Source organism: Chiloscyllium plagiosum, unplaced genomic scaffold, assembly GCF_037043375.1.
Source record: "Chiloscyllium plagiosum isolate Xiang-an unplaced genomic scaffold, Cpla_swu_hap1 HiC_scaffold_33, whole genome shotgun sequence".
In the NCBI taxonomy this organism is placed as follows: domain Eukaryota; kingdom Metazoa; phylum Chordata; class Chondrichthyes; order Orectolobiformes; family Hemiscylliidae; genus Chiloscyllium; species Chiloscyllium plagiosum.
The window spans coordinates 5,283,471-5,302,417 of record NW_028270171.1 but is presented as its reverse complement, the minus strand read 5'-3'; the positions used below and the strand labels follow the sequence as shown (position 1 = coordinate 5,302,417).

General features: G+C 47.1%; 1 protein-coding gene across 1 annotated transcript in view; it reads right to left on the bottom strand.

Annotated features, from left to right (window-relative positions):
* Positions 1–18,947, bottom strand: part of LOC122542114 (arf-GAP with dual PH domain-containing protein 1) — an 88,646-nt gene that overhangs the window by 14,254 nt on the left and 55,445 nt on the right. Inside the window, exons 5-6 of the mRNA XM_087978231.1 lie at positions 11,386–11,498; positions 6,613–6,759 (exon numbers count right to left, since the gene is read on the bottom strand). Coding sequence (XP_087834357.1) covers positions 6,613–6,759; positions 11,386–11,498 — 260 coding nt within the window. The remainder of the gene's footprint in view (positions 1–6,612; positions 6,760–11,385; positions 11,499–18,947) is intronic.

Sequence of the window (18,947 nt, the reverse complement as noted above, 5' to 3'; positions counted from 1 at the left end):
TTTCTTCCCTTCCTTTCTTTTCTTTCTGCTGGATCCACCAGCTCTTTCCTCTCACACTGCCCAAAGGTTGTACAGTTTCCTAAGAGGTTGCCTTTGACAGTCCTGGGTTGCGCCAATCTCCCAACCAACCACCTGCACCACCTCCCCCCCAACCCCAGCCCAGCCCCCAGGTACCTTCCTCTGTAACCGGAAAAGATGCAAAACCTGCCGTACACCACCCCCCTCACCTCCATCCAGGGCCTCAAACACTCCTTCCAGGTGCCTCTCCTCCAACCTAGTTTACTGCATCAGGTGCTCCCAATGTGGTCTTCTCTACATTGGGGAGACCGAACATAAACTTTGCATCTCAGCCAGGCCCGCAGGGGCCAACCGGACCTCCCAGTCACCACCCATTTCAATTCCCCTTCCCACTCTCTTTCCAACACGACCATCCTTGGCCTCCTCCATTGCCATACCACGCCACAGATTGAAGGAACAACACCTCACCTTCCACCTGGGCAACCTACAGCCGGGAGGACTCAACATTGAGTTCTCCAATTGCAAATAACCTCCCTCCCTCCCCATCCCCCGACTCCCTTCCCAGCCCCTCCCCATTCCTTCCTCTGCTCCCAGCCACCAACCAGATTCATTCCTCCCATTGACCAACCAGGTCGTACCCTCTGCCTGTCTTCACCTATTCCCACCTCACCATCCTGTCCCCACCACCCCCTTTATCTGCAGCTCCTCCCACACCCACCCCAGTCCTGAAGAAGGATGGCTAAAACCGCACACACTATTCAAAATGTGGTCTCCCCAATGCCCTGTATAACTGAAGCATAGCCTCCTTGATGTTACATTCAATGCTTCCCATAATGAAGGGAAACATCCCATTAATCTTCTTTATCACCAGCTGGACTTACAGACTAACACTTTGTGAATCATACGCTGGAACTCCCAGATCCCTCTGCATTTTAGAATTCTGCAGTTGATTTCCAAGAGGGGCATGGATAAAGTAAGTAGCAAAGATCTTTTCTTTAGGGTGGGGCAGTTCAAAACTAGAAGGCATAGGTTTTTTAGATTAGATTCCCTACAGTGTGGAAACAGGCCCTTCAGCCCAATAAGTCCACACCAACCCTCCGAAAAGCAACCCACCCAAACCCCTTTTCCCTCTGACTAATGTACCTAACATTATGGGAAATTTAGCATGGCCAATTCATCCTAACCTGCACATCTTTGGACTGTGGGAGGAAACCGGAGCACACCCAAACAGACACAGGGAGAATGTGCAAACTCCACACAGACAGTTGCCCGAGGCTGGAATCGAGCCTGAGACCCTGGTGCTGTGGTGAGAGGGGAAGGATTTGAAAGGGACGTGAGATGCATCTTTTTCACACAGAGGGTGACATATATATTGGAATGAGCTGCCAGAGGAAGTGGTAGATGCAGATACAATTACATTTGAAAGACATCTGGACTGAAAGGAAAGGTTTAGAGGGATATGGGCCAAATGTAGGAAAATAGGACGAGTTCAGTTGGGAAACCTGGTCAGTATGGACGAGTTGGACCGAAGGGCCTGTTTCTGTGCTGGAAGAGTCAATGATATATTTGTCTTCTCAGAAATAGTGGAATCAGTTTGATACTTAAATGAATCGATTCTCCCTCAGAGTCTCCGTGCACTCGATTAATCACTTGTTACTGGAATGCTGATTGTACCAATCCAATTTAACTCTAATCCCTTTAAGTGCACACCCACCCCCAGTCCTGGAAGAAGGGGTACACCCGAAGCGTCGACTTCTCCACCTCCTGCTGCTGCCGGGCCTGCTGCGTTCTCCCAGCCTCCTGCCTGGCTATTTCAGTTTCCTGAGAGAACATGTAGTTTCTTGTCCCTCTAATTTCCACAGCAGCGCTGTACATTGAATGAGGCAGCTGTAATTACTCATGTCTCTATCATACAAGCAGAATCCTGTTCCAAGCTCTGGAAACTGCTGCTGGAATTGTACCTGCCCTTCAGACAGACAAATTTCAAAACTGTGTGAGACACAGCGTTGGGTTTTTTGAGGAGTGATTATATAAATTGGGCATGTTCTCACAGGTTAAAAAAAATGCTGAGAGGGGGCGGGATTCTGTCTTTTCAGACTTCCAAAGAATAGGATAATGTGATAAACTGCTTCGGGTTATCAGCGCATCCAGTGGATAAACCCTGCACGTAAAGGGATTAGAGTTAAATTGGATTGGTACAATCAGCATTCCAGTAACAAGTGATTAATCGAGTGCACGGAGACTCTGAGCGAGAATCGATTCATTTAAGTATCAAACAGATTCCACTATTTCTGAGAAGACAAATATATCATAGACTCATCCAGCACAGAAACAGGCCCTTCGGCCCAACTTGTCCATACTGACCAGGTTTCCCAACTGAACTCGTCCTATTTTCCTACATTTGGCCCATATCCCTCTAAACCTTTCCTTTCAGTCCAGATGTCTTTTAAATATAATTGTATCTGCATCTACCACTTCCTCTGGCAGCTCATTCCAATATATATGTCACCCTCTGTGTGAAAAAGATGCATCTCACGTCCCTTTCAAATCTTTCCCCTCTCTCCACAGCACCAGGGTCTCAGGCTCGATTCCAGCCTCGGGCGACTCTCTGTGTGGAGTTTGCACATTCTCCTCGTGTCTGAATGGATTTGCTCCTGTTTCTTCCCACAGTCCAAAGATGTGCAGGTTAGGATGAATTGGCCATGCTAAATTTCCTACAGTGTTAGGTGCATTAGTCAGAGGGAAAAGGGGTTTGGGTGGGTTGCTCTTCGGAGGGTCAGTATGGATTTATTGGGCCGAAGGGCCTGTTTCCACATTGTAGGGAATCTAATCTAAAAAACCTATGTCTTCTAGTTTTGAACTGCCCCACCCTAAAGAAAAGATCTTTGCTATTTACTTTATCCATGCCCCTCTTGGAAATCAACTGCAGAATTCTAAAATGCAGAGGCATCTGGGAGTTCCAGCGTATGATTCACAAAGTGTTAGTCTGTAAGTCCAGCTGGTGATAAAGAAGATTAATGGGATGTTTTCCTTCATTATGGGAAGCATTGAATGTAACATCAAGGAGGCTATGCCTCAGTTATACAGGGCATTGGGGAGACCACATTTTGAATAGTGTGTGCGGTTTTAGCCATCCTTATTTAATGAAGGATCTAAATGCATTGGAGGCAGTTCAGAGAAGATTTACAAAATCAAATAAATGGAGTGGGTTGTGTTATAAGAGTAAGTTCATTTACCATTGATTGTAGTGAAAGGTTTAGCCCAAGTGTGATGGCATGAAATTGGTTGAGAAAGATTCAAGTTGATTTGGTGGATTAGCCATGTTAAATTGCCGAGGGGATGTGCACGATTACATGGCTAGGGTAGAGGTGAGGATCTAAAATTTGGATTTAGGCTGGTGTCAGGAGCAACCATTTAATGCATGACTTTACTAACTAAAAAATGGCTTCTTAATGCAAGTAACATAAAATAACGTAGCAAGATGGCTTCCAGGAGCAATGGCATCTAACCCTGCTGAAAACTGCATTCCTGAATTTATTGAAAGAGATTAACAAACAATGCCCTGTTCATAGTATGAATTAACTAAGTAAGATATGACATTATTAAAGTATTCTAAATTGACCTTGGAAATTAGGTGTCCAGGAGATAAAGAAGTGCAAAACAAGTCAGTTCCCAGGAAAAATCAATGGCTCAATTTTATGTCTATTGGTCAAATCATTTCATTTTATTGGATTAATTTTGCAATTAAGGCTGTTCTGTTTGTTAAGAGACCTATAAAAGTCTGTGTTTTAAGATTGTGCGCAGCTTTCCCAGAGTACACACAGGTGCTTAACCCCGTGTTGCTGGAAATCTATGCCCAGCATCGTAATACATTGTTAAAACTTGCTAAAAGAGACCGAGCTGCTAGTGTTTATTTGACCGATCGCAGAACCAAGAGGCCCCTCATGGGGGGTGGTCCAGATTTACAGAAGGATGGGATGCGGAAGATTGGTGTGGACTGGATGAGATGAATGGCCTGCTTACACCCTGTAGGGATTCCGTGATTGGATGATAGATTGGGAAGGCAGGGCTGGTTCCCACTGGAAGGAGGAGTAACAGATGGTGGATGGTGTTGACAAAGTGAAGGGTGAAAGGATGTGTCCTCTCCTGAGTCAGTCCAGAACTAGGGGGGCACTGACTTAATGTCAGAGATTGCCCTTTAAGGACAGAGATAAAGAGAATATGTTTTCTCAGAGGACTGTGAGACTTTGGAACTCTGCCTCAGAAGGAGGTAGAGGCAAGGTGACTCAATATTCTTGAGGCAGATGTGGATAGATTTGTGTGAGGAAGGGAATTAAGGGTTCTTGAGAATGAGATGGGAATGTGGAATTCAGAACAGAAACAGATCAGCCACGATGGTACTGAATAGGAGAGCACGGTTTGATGGGCCAAATGGTCTACTTGGGCACCTATTTTGGGTGTTTCTATGTATATTTGAAATTTGTGAGGAACATATTAGATACATGAACATATGAAGGAAATACAGAACAGAACCAAAAAACTGAGTCCAATTAATGGGCTTAGTGGTTAGCACTGTGGCCTCACAGCACCAGGGACCCGGGTTCGATCCAGCCTCGGGTGATTATCTGCGTGGAGTTTGCACATTCTCCCTGTGTCTGTGTGTGGGTTTGCTCCGGTTTCCTCCCACAATCCAAAGATCTGCAGGTTAAGTGAATTGGCCATGCTAAATTCCCCATAGTGTCCAGGGACATGCAGGCTGGGTGGGTTAGCCATGGGAAATGCAGGGTCATTTGGATTGGGTAGGGGGTGGGTCTGGGTGGGATGCTCTTCGGAGAGTCGGTGTGGACTCAGTGGGTTGAATGGCCTGCTTCCACACTGTCGGGATTCTATATTCTAATTCATGCTAACATTCATTTGCATGTGTATGAAGGTACATCTATATCCAGAGATGTACATGGGGAGAGGGAGAAGAAGAGAAATGTGATTAAATTTAATTGCAGGGATTCTAAGAGGCATGAGAGATTCATTAAATGAGGACTATGTGGGATGAATTCATTTCTGTACTTAATATTCATCACAACTGCTCCCAGAGGATTGCCTTTAACTTTGTTTTCTAAATGGACCTAATTTGTTGATGCAAATTGAGCCCAATTAGCACAAAATTCCAATTAATATATTAAGCCTCACCACTTCCTTTTCAATTACTGAGGAAAATTAGAGACATATTTTTGCTGAAGCTCAGCTGAGCTGACATTGTCTTCCTTTAGTCCTGTCTCACTCACTCATCATTCCAGTTCTTGCTGATTTACCTTTGCTTACATAGTCTCCAACGAACGGTTTTCCTCCTTGTATTTTTCTCTCCCTGCATTGCCTTTCCCTCGTCTGTCTCTGTCATTTCCTCCTCCCCTACAATCCCTCCCTACTGCCCTCCATTCCCTGACTGCACCATGTTCGGTACGAGGGGTCATAATTTTAGGATAAAGAGGGAATCTCTTAAGAGTGGAGGGTTTGAGTTGTAAAGAGAGGTTGGACAGGCTGTGATATTTTTCACTGGAGCATAGGAGGTTGAGGCGTGACCTTACAGCGGTTTATAAAATAACAACGGCCATAACAAGGTGAATAAGGTCATTACTCTAGGGTGGGGGAGCTCAAAACTAGAGGGCATATTTTTAAGGTGGGAGTAACTTTTTCACACAGAGGGTGGTTCACGTGTGGAATGAATCACCAGAGGAAGTGGTGGATGGAGGGACAGTTACAATGTTTAAAAGACATTTGGACTGGTACATGAATGGGAAAGGTTTAGAGGGATATGGGCCAAATGCAGGCAAATGGGACACTAGTTCAGTTTTGGAAACTTGGTCAGCACAGACAAGTTGGACCAAAGTGTCTCCTTTCATGCTGTTGGACACTGTGAGTCTATGGCTGAGATGAGGTGAAATATCTTCACCCAGAGAGTGGTGGGTCCATGGAATTCACTGCCACAGGAAGCAGTTGAGGCCAAACCAATGTGTTTTCAAGAAGGAGGCATATGTAGCTTTATTGGCTAAAGGGATCAAGGGATCTGAGGGGAGGGTGGGATTAGAGTATTGAGCTCAATGATCAGCCATGATCAGATTGAGTGGAGGTACAGGCTCAAGGGGCCAAATAGCCTACTCCTGCTCCTACTGTCAATGTTTCTACGACTCTGGCCTATTTTGACATCACTGTTCTCTTTGCCTGACCAATGATGATCACACCTTAAGCTGTCTAGTCCCTAAGCCTTTGAAATTACCCTCCTAAACCTCACTGCTTCCCTCTTTATGGCCCTGTTTAAAATTCAGGTCTTTGACCGAGATTTTGGTCATCCCTCCCTCATTGGCTTGAAGCCCACTTTCATTCCACAGGGAAGCACCTTGGGATGGTAAACAATTTTAAAGGTGCTAAATAAATAGGCGTTGTTGCTGATTGCTTTGCAAACCTTATCCACATCGACATCTCAGGCCACTTCACCCGATTTAGAACGGGGACATAAGTTACGGATACGCAAACTCAAACTCACAGCCACACCATGAACTATTGGCATTGAGTTATTATCTTCACACCTGTCAGCCTCACCTTTTCCTCTTCATGGTAGAGGAAAATATTCCGAGTGCTGTTGTCTTTCAGGTAGGTGATCTGAAGGCCATTGGGATTCCCAATCTTGGTTGGTTGGAAGGTTGCATTGATATTGTCCACTTTAATCACGGCCTTGGGCTCTTTAGCCTAAGAAAGAGAGAGAGAGAGAGGGAGAGGGAAAAAATGAGAGAGAGAGGAGAACATCATTCTCCACTTTGTTGGCAAATTAAATATTAGCCACAACTGATGCGTTCACCGTCAATGGTTCATTATGCATGCATAATTTTCCCAATTTCCATGACCACTTCCAACCCCTCAAAACCTACCTCTGGGACCAATCTATCCTAGTGATGTCCAATTTAAATATTTTCTAGACAGTGACAGGGGCTTTTCATTTTACACTCATCAGAACTGGATCCAATCTTTGAAAGGGAACACCAATTTTGCTTTTATTCATTCACAAGATGAGGGCATCACTGGCCAGGCCAGCCTTTATTGCCCATCCCTAATTGGCCAGAGGGCGGTTTAAGAGTCAACCCCATTACTGTGGGTCTGGAGTCACATGTAGGCCAGACCAGGTAAGGATGGCAGTTTCCTTCCCTGAAGGACATTAATGAACCGGATGGTTTTTTTGTAACAATCGACAATGGATTATGGGACTAGATTGGGTTGGGATATCTGGTCGGCATGGACGAGTTGGACCGAAGGGTCTGTTTCCATGCTGTACATCTCTATGACTCTACTAAACTCTTAATTCCAGATTTATATTGAATTCAAATTCCACCATCTGTCGTGGTGGGATTTGAACCCGAGTTCCAATTTACACAGCATGAGGAGAGGAGGAAGGTGCAGTTGAGTCCGTTAACTGTTGTGCAAATCAGTGTTCCCTTTTATGTGGCTTTCCTCCGTCCCAATTATGCCGATTGCAAGAGATGGAGCTTTGTGCAGGGTTTCAGCTCCGTAACACCAAGCAATTCTCCGAGTCTGGTTTTTTTTGTCTCGAGGCTGGTTTGTGAAATGTTGTTGTGGCGTCATGGAGAGAGTAAATAAGGGATGACCAAATCCAGAACAAGATGGAGACAGTGCTGGTAATAGTTGCTATAATTGGGCCAGGTGATGTCATTTCCCATATCTGTCCTCCTTCACACATCAGTTTCAGGAACTGCAACTTGAGATTTTCTCCTTCTAAATACTGAAGGCAGTAAAAGCAATATGACCTTGGAGCTAGCTCAGGAGGAAAGGAAGAATGTCTGTTGCTACACCGTCCTTCGTGACCTCAGGAGCTCACAGACCATTCCACGTTTGCAATGTTGTTTCTTCCCTCCCTCCACTGCACCCCCCCCCCTTTCGTCTCTCCCATCTTAGTCTGAATGTTGGGAACATGGCACACTTTTAAAGTCAAAGGCAAAAGATTTAGAGGGAATTTGATGAAAGTCTTTTTCACCCAGAGGGTGTTGGGGGGGTGGCGTCTGGATTGAACTGCCTGGGAGAGGGGTTGAAACCTCCCAACCTTTAGAAAGTACTTGGACGTGCAACTGAAGTGTCACTCCTTAATTTTCAAGTCTCAATATTTTCACACAGAGGGTGGTGAGTGTATGGAATGAGCTGCCAGAGGAAGTGGTGGAGGCTGCTACAATTACAGCATTTAAAAAGCATCTAGAGGGATACATGAATAGGAAGGGTTTGGAGGGATATGGGCCAAATGCTGGCAAATGAGGCTAGATTAATTTAGGATATCTGGGGGGCATGGATGAGTTGGAGTAATGGGTCTGTTTCTGTGCTGTACATTTCTACGACTCAGGGCGGCACGGCGGCTCAGTGGTTAGCACTGCTGTCTCACAGCTCGAGGGACCTGAGTTCAATTCCACCCTCAGGTGACTGTCTGTGTGGAGTTTGTACATTCTCCCTGTGTCTGCGTGGATTTCCTCTGGGTGCTCCGGTTTCCTCCCACAATCCAAAGATGTGCAGATTAGGGTGAATTGGCCATGCTAAATTGCCCATTGTGCTCAGGGATATGTATGAGGAGAAAGTGAGGTCTGCAGATGCTGGAGATCAGAGCTGAAAATGTGTTGCTGGAAAAGCGCAGCAGGTCAGGCAGCATCCAGGGAACAGGAGAATCGACGTTTCGGGCATAAGCCCTTCTTCAGGAAGAAGGGCTTGTGCCCGAAACATCGATTCTCCTGTTCCCTGGATGCTGCCTGACCTGCTGCGCTTTTCCAGCAACACATTTTCAGCTCAGGGATATATAGGTTAGGTGTATTAGTCAGGGGTCAATGTAAGTAACAGGGTAGGGAAATGGGTTTGGATGGGATACCCTTTGGAGAGTTGGTGTGGACTTGATGGGCTGAAGAGCCTGTTTCCACACTGTTGGGATTCTGTTTCCACGGCTACGGATCTAGTGTGGGTAGGAGTGTATTTTTGGCATGGGCCTAAGGGTCTCTGTATTGCATGATTCTATGAATCTCTCTGTTTTATTCCTCAAGGGGATGTGGGCAGTGATGGCAAGGCCAATATCTATTGCTTGTCTCTGAACTGAATGGCCATTTCAGAGGGCAGAGAAGAGTCAACCACATTGCTTTGGGTCTGGAGTCACACATACTGGGTAGACCAGGGAAGGATTTTCTCTGTAAAGGGGCACCGATGGATTTTCACAACAATTTGTATCCAGATTTAGTTGCACTGATCATGTCCACAGAGAAATAATCCCGGCACCTGGATGAGCAGCCACCATCTCCCTTCAGAGTCACCGTAGGAAACAGGGCAACCAATTTACACACAGGGAACTCCCTCACACAGCGATGGGAGAATAGTGAGGGGCTTGTTTTTAGTTGATTTAAGGATAAACACAGAATTTCAGAGATGGAGCTCCTTTGAGCCACTGGCCAGAGGACATTTTATATTCACCTGAGATAGTCACCTGCAGGGCCTTGGTTTAACATGTAAAGGTGTGCACAATCTGAGAGCACTGCACTCCCTCAGGATGACACTGCGAGGGTCAGCCTGGACTATTTGGTCAGGACCTGAACCATAACCAGAGGATTCTGGGATATTTGCAATATTGTGTCCAGTTCTGGTCGCCCTACTATAGGAAAGATACAGAGGCTTTGGAGAAGGTACAAAGAAGGTTTACCAGGATGCTGCCTGGACTGGAGGGCTTGCCTTATGAAGAGAGGTTGAATAAGCTCAGACTTTTCTCTCTGGAGAGAAGGAGGAAGAGAGGAGACCTGATCAAGGTGTACAAGATAATGAGAGGAATAGATAGAGTCAACAGCCAGAGACTTTTCCCCAGGGCAGGACTGACTGGTACAAGGGGTCATAGTTTGAAGATATTAGGAGGAAGGTATAAAGGAGACATCAGAGGTAGGTTCTTTATGCAGAGAGTTGTGAATGCATGGAATGCGTTGCCAGCGGTGGTGGTGGAAGCAGAGTCATTGGGGACATTTAAGCAACTGCTGGACATGCACATGGATAGCAGTGAGTTGAGAGGTGCCTAGGTTAAGTTATTATATTTTAGATTAGGATTAAATCTCTGCACAACATTGTGGGCCTAAGGGCCTGTTCTGTGCTGTACTTTTTCTATGTTCTATTTTAAGATTCTGAAAAGAAATGCTTTCTTTCACCTTCATAACTTTTGGGTTGAAACTATTTTGTGGGATCTGGGTGATGATTGTTTTCATAGAGAATCATAGAATCCTTACAGTGCAGAGAGAGGTCATTCAGCCCATTGGTCCACACCGACTCTCCAAAGAGCATCCCACCCAGACCCATCCTATCCCTCTAACCCTGCATTTCCCATGGCTAATGCATCCTGCTTGCACATCCCTGGACACCATGGGTAACTTAGCATGGCCAATCCACCCTAACCTCTGGATTGTGGGAGGAAACCAGAGCACCTGGAGGAAACCCGCGCAGACACGGGGAGAATGTGCAAACTCCACACAGACAGTCACCCGAGGCTGGAATCGAACCCGGGTCCCTGGCGCTGAGGCAGCAGTGCTAACCACTGAGCTAGTTTTGTGCGGTCAATATAAAATCCTCCTGCTTTCTATTCAAACAGATCCCGCACTGAGCACTGTGTGTGTGTGTGTGTGTGTGTGTGAGACAGAGTGTGAGAGTGTGTGTATGTGTGAGAGAGGGAGGGAGAGAGAGAGAGAGACAGAGAGAGTGTGTGTATTTTTGTGAGTCACAGAGTTCCCTAACTGTATCCCACTGTGACCCACACACATCTGGAACACTGTGGAGATCCCACTGATGGAACTGTAGGATCACGGGGTGGGGAGGGGGGGGGGAGGAGGTAGGAAGGAATCTGCAGCGGGAAATGTGGAGGAACTGTATGAGTTGGGGAGGAAGGTCTGTAAGTACGGGCGAGAGGCAGTGGTGGAGAAAATTATGACGAGACCTTGTGTTTGCTTTTCAAGAAAGACCACATGATGCCTTGTTTTTAATTGTTGCTGGAGCCAAATTTCAAGGTTGAGTTATTTAGGCCACACCCAAAGTTTGAAAAACAGAAAATGCAAGATCACAAGCTGCCTCCTTGTGTAACACTCGCTCTGTTGGAACCGCCATGTCTCAAATATTGTGGCCCCCAAATTTTCAAGTCGAACTGCCCCCCAAGCCCCCCTACCCCAGCACCTATTCCCACTGTCCAGGCTGAAAGGTTGTGTTGAGCTGCTTTCTGACTGTTGCTAAGGCTCATTGGCTTCACAGGTCTGTCTGAACCATTACAGAGTTGACAACCGAGTGAAAATAAGTCCAGAACAACGTTAGACCTACATCGTGCTTGGTGAAATATTTCAGATTCCCATCAGCCTCCGACAGGACAAACTTCCTGTTCAGGAACTGCCCGTTATCTCGGCCACGTTTCCATAGAAACCCTTCTCTGTAGCCTAAGGGAGAAAACACATGGAAACAACAGGTTATTTAATACAACAATTGTATTGTGAGACTAAGGCACCTGTGTATATGTGGAGGTTTTTTTAAAAATTCATTTGTGGGATGTGGGTGTCACTGGCTGGGCCAGCATTTGTTGCCCATTCCTAGTTGCCCCTTGGGAAGTTGGGGGTGAGCTGCCTTCTTGAACTGCTGCAGTCCACGTGCTAGAGGTAGACCCGCAATGCCAGTAGGGGGGGAATTCTAGGATTTTGATCCAGCGACAGTGAAGGCATGGCGATAAGTTTCCAAGTCAGGGCGCTGAATGGCTTGGAGGGGAACTTGCAGGGGGTGGTGTTCCCAAGTACCTGCTGCCCTGGTCCTTCTAGATGGAAGTGGTCGTGTGTTTGGAAGGTGCTGTCTGAGGATCTTTGGTGAATTTCTGCAGTGCTTCTTGTAGATAGTCCGCACTGCTGCTACTGAGCACCAGTGGTGGAGGGATTGACTGTTTGTAGATGTGGTGCCAACTAAGCAGCTGCTTTGTCCTGGATGGTGACCTTCTTGTGTATTGTTGGAGCTGCACCCAGGCAAGCAGGGAGTATTCCATCACACTCCTGACTTGTGCCTTGTAGATGGTGGGTAGACTTGGGATGTGAGGAGCTGAGTTACTTGCCACAGAATCCCTAGTATCTGACCTGCTCTCGTAGCCACTGTGTTTAAGTGGTGAGTCCAGTTGAGTTTCTGGTCAATGGTAACCCCAAGGATAGAGTCACACAACATGGAAACAGAGTCTTTGCTCCAACTAGTCCTAACAACTTAGAAGTCTCGTTATCCAGTTATCTGTTTAGATTAGATTCCCTACTGTGTGGAAACAGGCCCTTCAGCCCAACAAGTCCACACCGAGCCTCCGAAGGACTCCTGCAGACCCATTTCCCTCTGACTAATGCACCTAACACTACGGGCAATTTAGCATGGCCAATTCACCTGACCTGCACATCTTTGGATTGTGGGAGGAAACTGGAGCACCCGAAGGAAACCCACGCAGACACGGGGAGAATGTGCAGACTCCACACAGACAGTCGCCCAAGGCTGGAATCAAACTTGGGACCCTGGTGTGTGAGACAGCAGTGCTAACCACTGAGCCACCGTGCTGCCCATAGTTGTCAAGTGATTTCTGACATGCTCATAAATAGGATAGAATTCAGCCATTTTACCTCCAGCTTCTTCCTTTCATTCGTACAACAGTTTTAAGTTCCTTCACTATGATGCAACATACCATTTTAATTTGATTTACTGGAGATTGGAGTGGCTTATTTAATTGAAAACTTTCCCTGAACTTGTGTACCAATAATTTACTCAAGATTACATAATATCAAAAATACTTTCTAGCTATCTGCTGCCAACAAGTGAAAATTATGGAACCAACAGCATTAGGATTTCAGTTAGTTGTGCCTTCAGCCATCGTGCACCTAAACTCTGGGATTCCATCCCAAAACTTCCCACCTCACCCTTTCTTTAAAGGGCAACCACTTTGATGCAGATTATGGCAGGCCTCTTAACACTTCCTTTGACTTAGTGACAATGTTTGATTAATGTACCAAAGTAGTCACAGTAGTGTAAAGGTGCGACATAAGTGCAAGCTGTGTTCTATATAAGTCCATCTTTACAAACTTGGTCTGCCTGGAGTATTTTGAACTGGATTGAAGCACTTGTGATTAGACACATTTAAAGTGATAAGCTAAGAACTTTCTACAAGAAGGTACAGGAAGGATGTTTTTGATGACTGGGTCACAGAGTAAGGATAATGGATAGGTCCCTTAGGCCAGAGACGAGGAGGAACTTCTTCACCCAGAGAGTGGTGAGATTGTGGAATTCTCTGCCCCAAGAACTTGAGGCCAAAATGTTGAAGATTTTCAAGTAAGATGTAGATATAGTTATTAGGACTAAAGGGATCAAAGGATATGGGAAGGAACAGAGCAGTGAGTTGGATGACCAGCCATGATCATATCAATTGGCAGAGCAGGCTTGAAAGGCCTAGTGGCCTACTCCTACTCCTATATTCTGTTTCTATTAAATGCCCTTGTTGACATTGTCAGTTTGATTTGGATAGAGACAGAGACATAAAGCATGGAAACAGCCTCTTCAGCCCAACGTGTCCTTGTGGACCAGGTTTCCTAAACTGAACTGGTCCTATTTGCCTGCGTTTGGCCCATATCCCCCGAACATACTTGTCCAAATGTCTTTTAAATAGAACATAGAACATAGAAGAATACAGCGCAGTACAGGCCCTTTGGCCCTCGCTGTTGCGCCGATCCAAGCCCACCTAACCTATACTAACCCACTATCCTCCATATACCTATCCAATGCCCGCTTAAATGCCCATAAAGAGGGAGAGTCCACCATACTGGCAGGGCATTCCATGAACTCACGACTCGCTGAGTGAAGAACCTACCCCTAACTTCAGTCCTATATCTACCCCCCCCTTAATTTAAAGCTATGCCCCCTTGTAATACCCGACTCCATACGCGGGAAAAGGTTCACACTGTCAACCCTATCTAACCCCCTAATCATCTTGTACACCTCAATCAAGTCACCCCTAAACCTTCTTTTCTCTAATGAAAACAGCCCCAAGTGTCTCAGTCTTTCCTCATACGATCTTCCTTCCATACCAGGCAACATCCTGGTAAACCTCCTCTGCACCCGTTCCAGTGCCTCCACATCCTTCCTATAGTATGGCGACCAAAACTGCACACAATATTCCAGATGCGGCCGCACCAGAGTCTTATACAACTGCATCATGACCTCAGGACTCCGGAACTCAATTCCTCTACCAATAAAAGCCAGTACGCCATATGCCTTCCTCTATTTACAATGTTGTAATTATATTCACCTCTATCACTTCCTTTGGCAGCTCATTTCATTTACGCACCACTGTGTTGAAAAAGTTGCTCCTCAGAGCCCTTTTAAAATCTCTTCCCTCTCATCTTAAACCTCTGCACTCTAGTTTTGAACTCCCTACCCTGGGGAGAAAAAATCTTGGCTATTCAGCTTTCTATGCCCTTGTGATTTTATAAATCTCTATAAGGTCACTCACTCCTCAGCCTCCTACCCTTCAGGGGAAAAAAAAAGTCCCACCCTTTCCCAGTTTCTCCTTATAACTCAAACCTTCCAGTTTCAGGAACATCCTTGCAAATCTTTTTTGCAGCCTTACCAGTATAACAACATCCTTCCTATAACAGGACATCCAGAATTTTACACAGTACTGCAAATGTGGCCTTACCAATGACTTGTACAGCTGTAACATAATGTCACAACTCCGATACTAAATGATCTGACTGATGAAGGAAAGCATGCCAAACACCTTCTTCGCCACCCTGTCTACCTGTGACACCACTTTCAAGGAACTATACATCTGCACCCCGAGGGCGGTGTCAGAAAACTCCCCAGGGCCCTACCATTTACTGTGTAAGTTCTACCCTAGTTTGTCTTAAATAAAGATGTTGCATTTTAAAAAATCTAAATTAAACTCCATCTGCCATTCCTCAGCCCACTGGCCCAATTGATCAAGATCCCACTACACTCTTAGGTAACTTTGTTCACTGTCCACTATGGTATTAATTTTGGTGTCATCCGTAAACTCACTAACCATGCCTCCGAGATTCTCATGGATGGTTGCACGTTCGAGTCAGAGGGTCAACACAAACTTTTATTCCAGGAGTTATCACACCACCTATATTAACACTCTAGAATAGAACAAATGGGAGGAGGAGTAAGCCATTCAGCCCCTCATGCCTGTTCCACCATTCAAGACAATCACTGTAAATTAGCTTAATGTATTTGCCTTGGTTCCCTCAATACCTTTGTTGACAGTGGGGATTCAGTGAAGGTGTCAAATAGTGCATATCGTAATACTATAGAATCTTTACAATGCAGAAAGACGCCATTCGGCCAATCGAGTCTGCACTAACCCTCCAGAGAGCATCCCATCCAGACTCGTCCCATGCCTGTAAGCTCACACGGGGTCATTATCTTGGCTAACCCACCCAGCCCTGCACATCCCTGGACACTATGGGGCAATTTCCCAAAGCTAGCCCACCCTAACCTGCGCATCTTTGAACACTATGGGGAAATTTCCCATGGCTAACCCACCCTAACCTGCAAAGCTTTGAACTGTGGGAGGAAACCAGAGCACCCAGAGAAGGCCCACGCAAATTGTACAGAATCCAACTTTAACTAAAGAGACGATCAAGATGTTGCGGATCCTAGTCAGCACAGACGAGTTGGAGTAAAGGCTCTGTTTCCATTCTGTATGACTCTATGACTGGGAGGAATGGAAATTCTAGTGCTATACATCTGTGGTTTAACCATGCAGATAAAACCCAGGAGAAATTCCAAAACACCTTCCTTTTTTGTTCAAAACCTGGAGGTTGGGAAGAATTTGCCACACCCTGAGCTTGCACTGACTGCTACCTGAGCAGCTGTTGGCTCTTGCCTGAAGCACGTTTTAATCTGTCAAAGAATGAAGGGAGCCTCACTGTCAACTTGAGTTCACTTCAACCTGAGCAGTTTCCACAAAAAGGAACAGAATCCCAAAATTCCCTGAGAGGACGTTTGTCTGGCGGGATTGCAAATCCTGGGCATTTCACACACCAGTGCCTTTGCTAACATCAGGCCACTGTATAAAAACCTGCTGCACACAGATTTACCACTTTATTGCTAGTTCTACTGATCGTTTCTCTACACCACCCAACCCTCCCATTGCCTCTGGGTCCGAGGCAAACTATCATCAGTTAAAGGCTGTGAGACTGGAAATGTAGGAGCAAAGACAGGATAAGAGATATCTCCGAGAGACACCAGTCGGTGTACAGGTATCTCGCTGAGAGACACCGGTCGGTGTACAGGTATTTCGCTGAGAGACACCGGTCACTGTACAGGTATCTCGCTGAGAGACACCAGTCGGTGTAGAGATATCTCGCTGAGACACCAGTCGGTGTACAGGTATCTCCCTGAGAGACACCAGTCGGTGTACAGGTATCTCCCTGAGAGACACCAGTCGGTGTACAGATATCTCGCTGAGACACCAGTCGGTGTACAGGTATCTCCCTGAGAGACACCAGTCGGTGTACAGGTATCTCCCTGAGAGACACCAGTCGGTGTACAGATATCTCGCTGAGACACCAGTCGGTGTACAGGTATCTCCCTGAGAGACACCAGTCGGTGTACAGGTATCTCCCTGCGAGACACCAGTCGGTGTACAGGTATCTCCCTGAGACACACCGGTCGGTGTACAGGTATCTCCCTGAGAGACACACCGGTCGGTGTACAGGTATCTCCCTGCGAGACACACCGGTCGGTGTACAGGTATCTCCCTGCGAGACACACCGGTCGGTGTACAGGTATCTCCCTGCGAGACACCAGTCGGTGTACAGGTATCTCCCTGAGAAACCCCAGTCGGTGTACAGGTATCTCCCTGAGAAACCCCAGTCGGTGTACAGGTATCTCTCTGAGACACACCGGTCGGTGTACAGGTATCTCCCTGCGAGACCCCAGTCGGTGTACAGGTATCTCCCTGAGAAACCCCAGTCGGTGTACAGGTATCTCCCTGAGAAACCCCAGTCGGTGTACAGGTATCTCTCTGAGACACACCGGTCGGTGTACAGGTATCTCCCTGCGAGACACCAGTCGGTGTACAGGTATCTCCCTGAGAAACCCCAGTCGGTGTACAGGTATCTCCCTGAGAAACCCCAGTCGGTGTACAGGTATCTCCCTGAGAAACCCCAGTCGGTGTACAGGTATCTCCCTGAGAAACCCCAGTCGGTGTACAGGTATCTCCCTGAGAAACCCCAGTCGGTGTACAGGTATCTCCCTGAGACACACCGGTCGGTGTACAGGTATCTCTCTGAGACACACCGGTCGGTGTACAGGTATCTCCCTGAGACACACCGGTCGGTGTACAGGTATCTCCCTGAGAGACACCGGTCGGTGTACAGGTATCTCCCTGAGAGACACCGGTCGGTGTACAGGTATCTCCCTTAGAGACACACCAGTCGGTGTACAGGTATCTCCCTGAGAGACACCGGTCGGTGTACAGGTATCTCCCTTAGAGACACACCGGTCGGTGTACAGGTATCTCCCTGAGACACCGGGTCAGTGTACAGGTATCTCCCGGAGAGACACCGGTCGGTGTACAGGTATCTCCTGGAGAGACACCAGTCGGTGTACAGGTATCTCCCTGAGAGACACCGGTCGGTGTACAGGTATCTCCCGGAGAGACACCAGTCGGTGTACAGGTATCTCCCTGAGACACACTGGTCGGTGTACAGGTATCTCCCTTAGAGACACCAGTCGGTGTACAGGTATCTCCCTTAGAGACACCAGTCGGTGTACAGGTATCTCCCTGAGAGACACCAGTCGGTGTACAGTTATCTCCCTGAGACACACCGGTCGGTGTACAGGTATCTCCCTTAGAGACACACCGGTCGGTGTAAAGGTATCTCCCTGAGACACACCAGTCGGTGTACAGGTATCTCCCTTAGAGACATCAGTCGGTGTACAGGTATCTCCCTGAGAGACACCAGTCGGTGTACAGGTATCTCGCTGAGACACACCGGTCGGTGTACAGGTATCTCCCTGAGACACACCAGTCGGTGTACAGGTATCTCCCTGAGAGACACCAGTTGGTGTACAGGTATCTCGCTGAGACACACCAGTCGGTGTACAGGTATCTCCCTGAGAGACACCAGTTGGTGTACAGGTATCTCGCTGAGACACACCAGTCGGTGTACAGGTATCTCCCTGAGAGACACCAGTTGGTGTACAGGTATCTCCCTGAGACACACCTGTCGGTGTACAGGTATCTCCCTGAGAGACACCAGTCGGTGTTCAGGTATCTCCCTGAGAAACCCCAGTCGGTGTACAGGTATCTCCCCGAGAAACCCCAGTTGGTGTACAGGTATCTCCCTGAGAAACCCCAGTCAGTGTACAGGTATCTCCCCGAGAAACCCCAGTCGGTGTACAGGTATCTCCCTGAGACACACCGGTCGGTGTACAGGTATCTCCCTGAGAAACCCCAGTCGGTGTACAGGTATCTCCCTGAGACACACCTGTCGGTGTACAGGTATCTCCCTGAGAGACACCAGTCGGTGTTCAGGTATCTCCCTGAGAAACCCCAGTCGGTGTACAGGTATCTCCCCGAGAAACCCCAGTTGGTGTACAGGTATCTCCCTGAGAAACCCCAGTCAGTGTACAGGTATCTCCCCGAGAAACCCCAGTCGGTGTACAGGTATCTCCCTGAGACACACCGGTCGGTGTACAGGTATCTCCCTGAGAAACCCCAGTCGGTGTACAGGTATCTCCCTGAGAAACCCCAGTCGGTGTACAGGTATCTCCCTGAGAAACCCCAGTCGGTGTACAGGTATCTCTGTGACAGAAATTGAGAATCAACAGCATTGGTGAGGTTGGGCAGT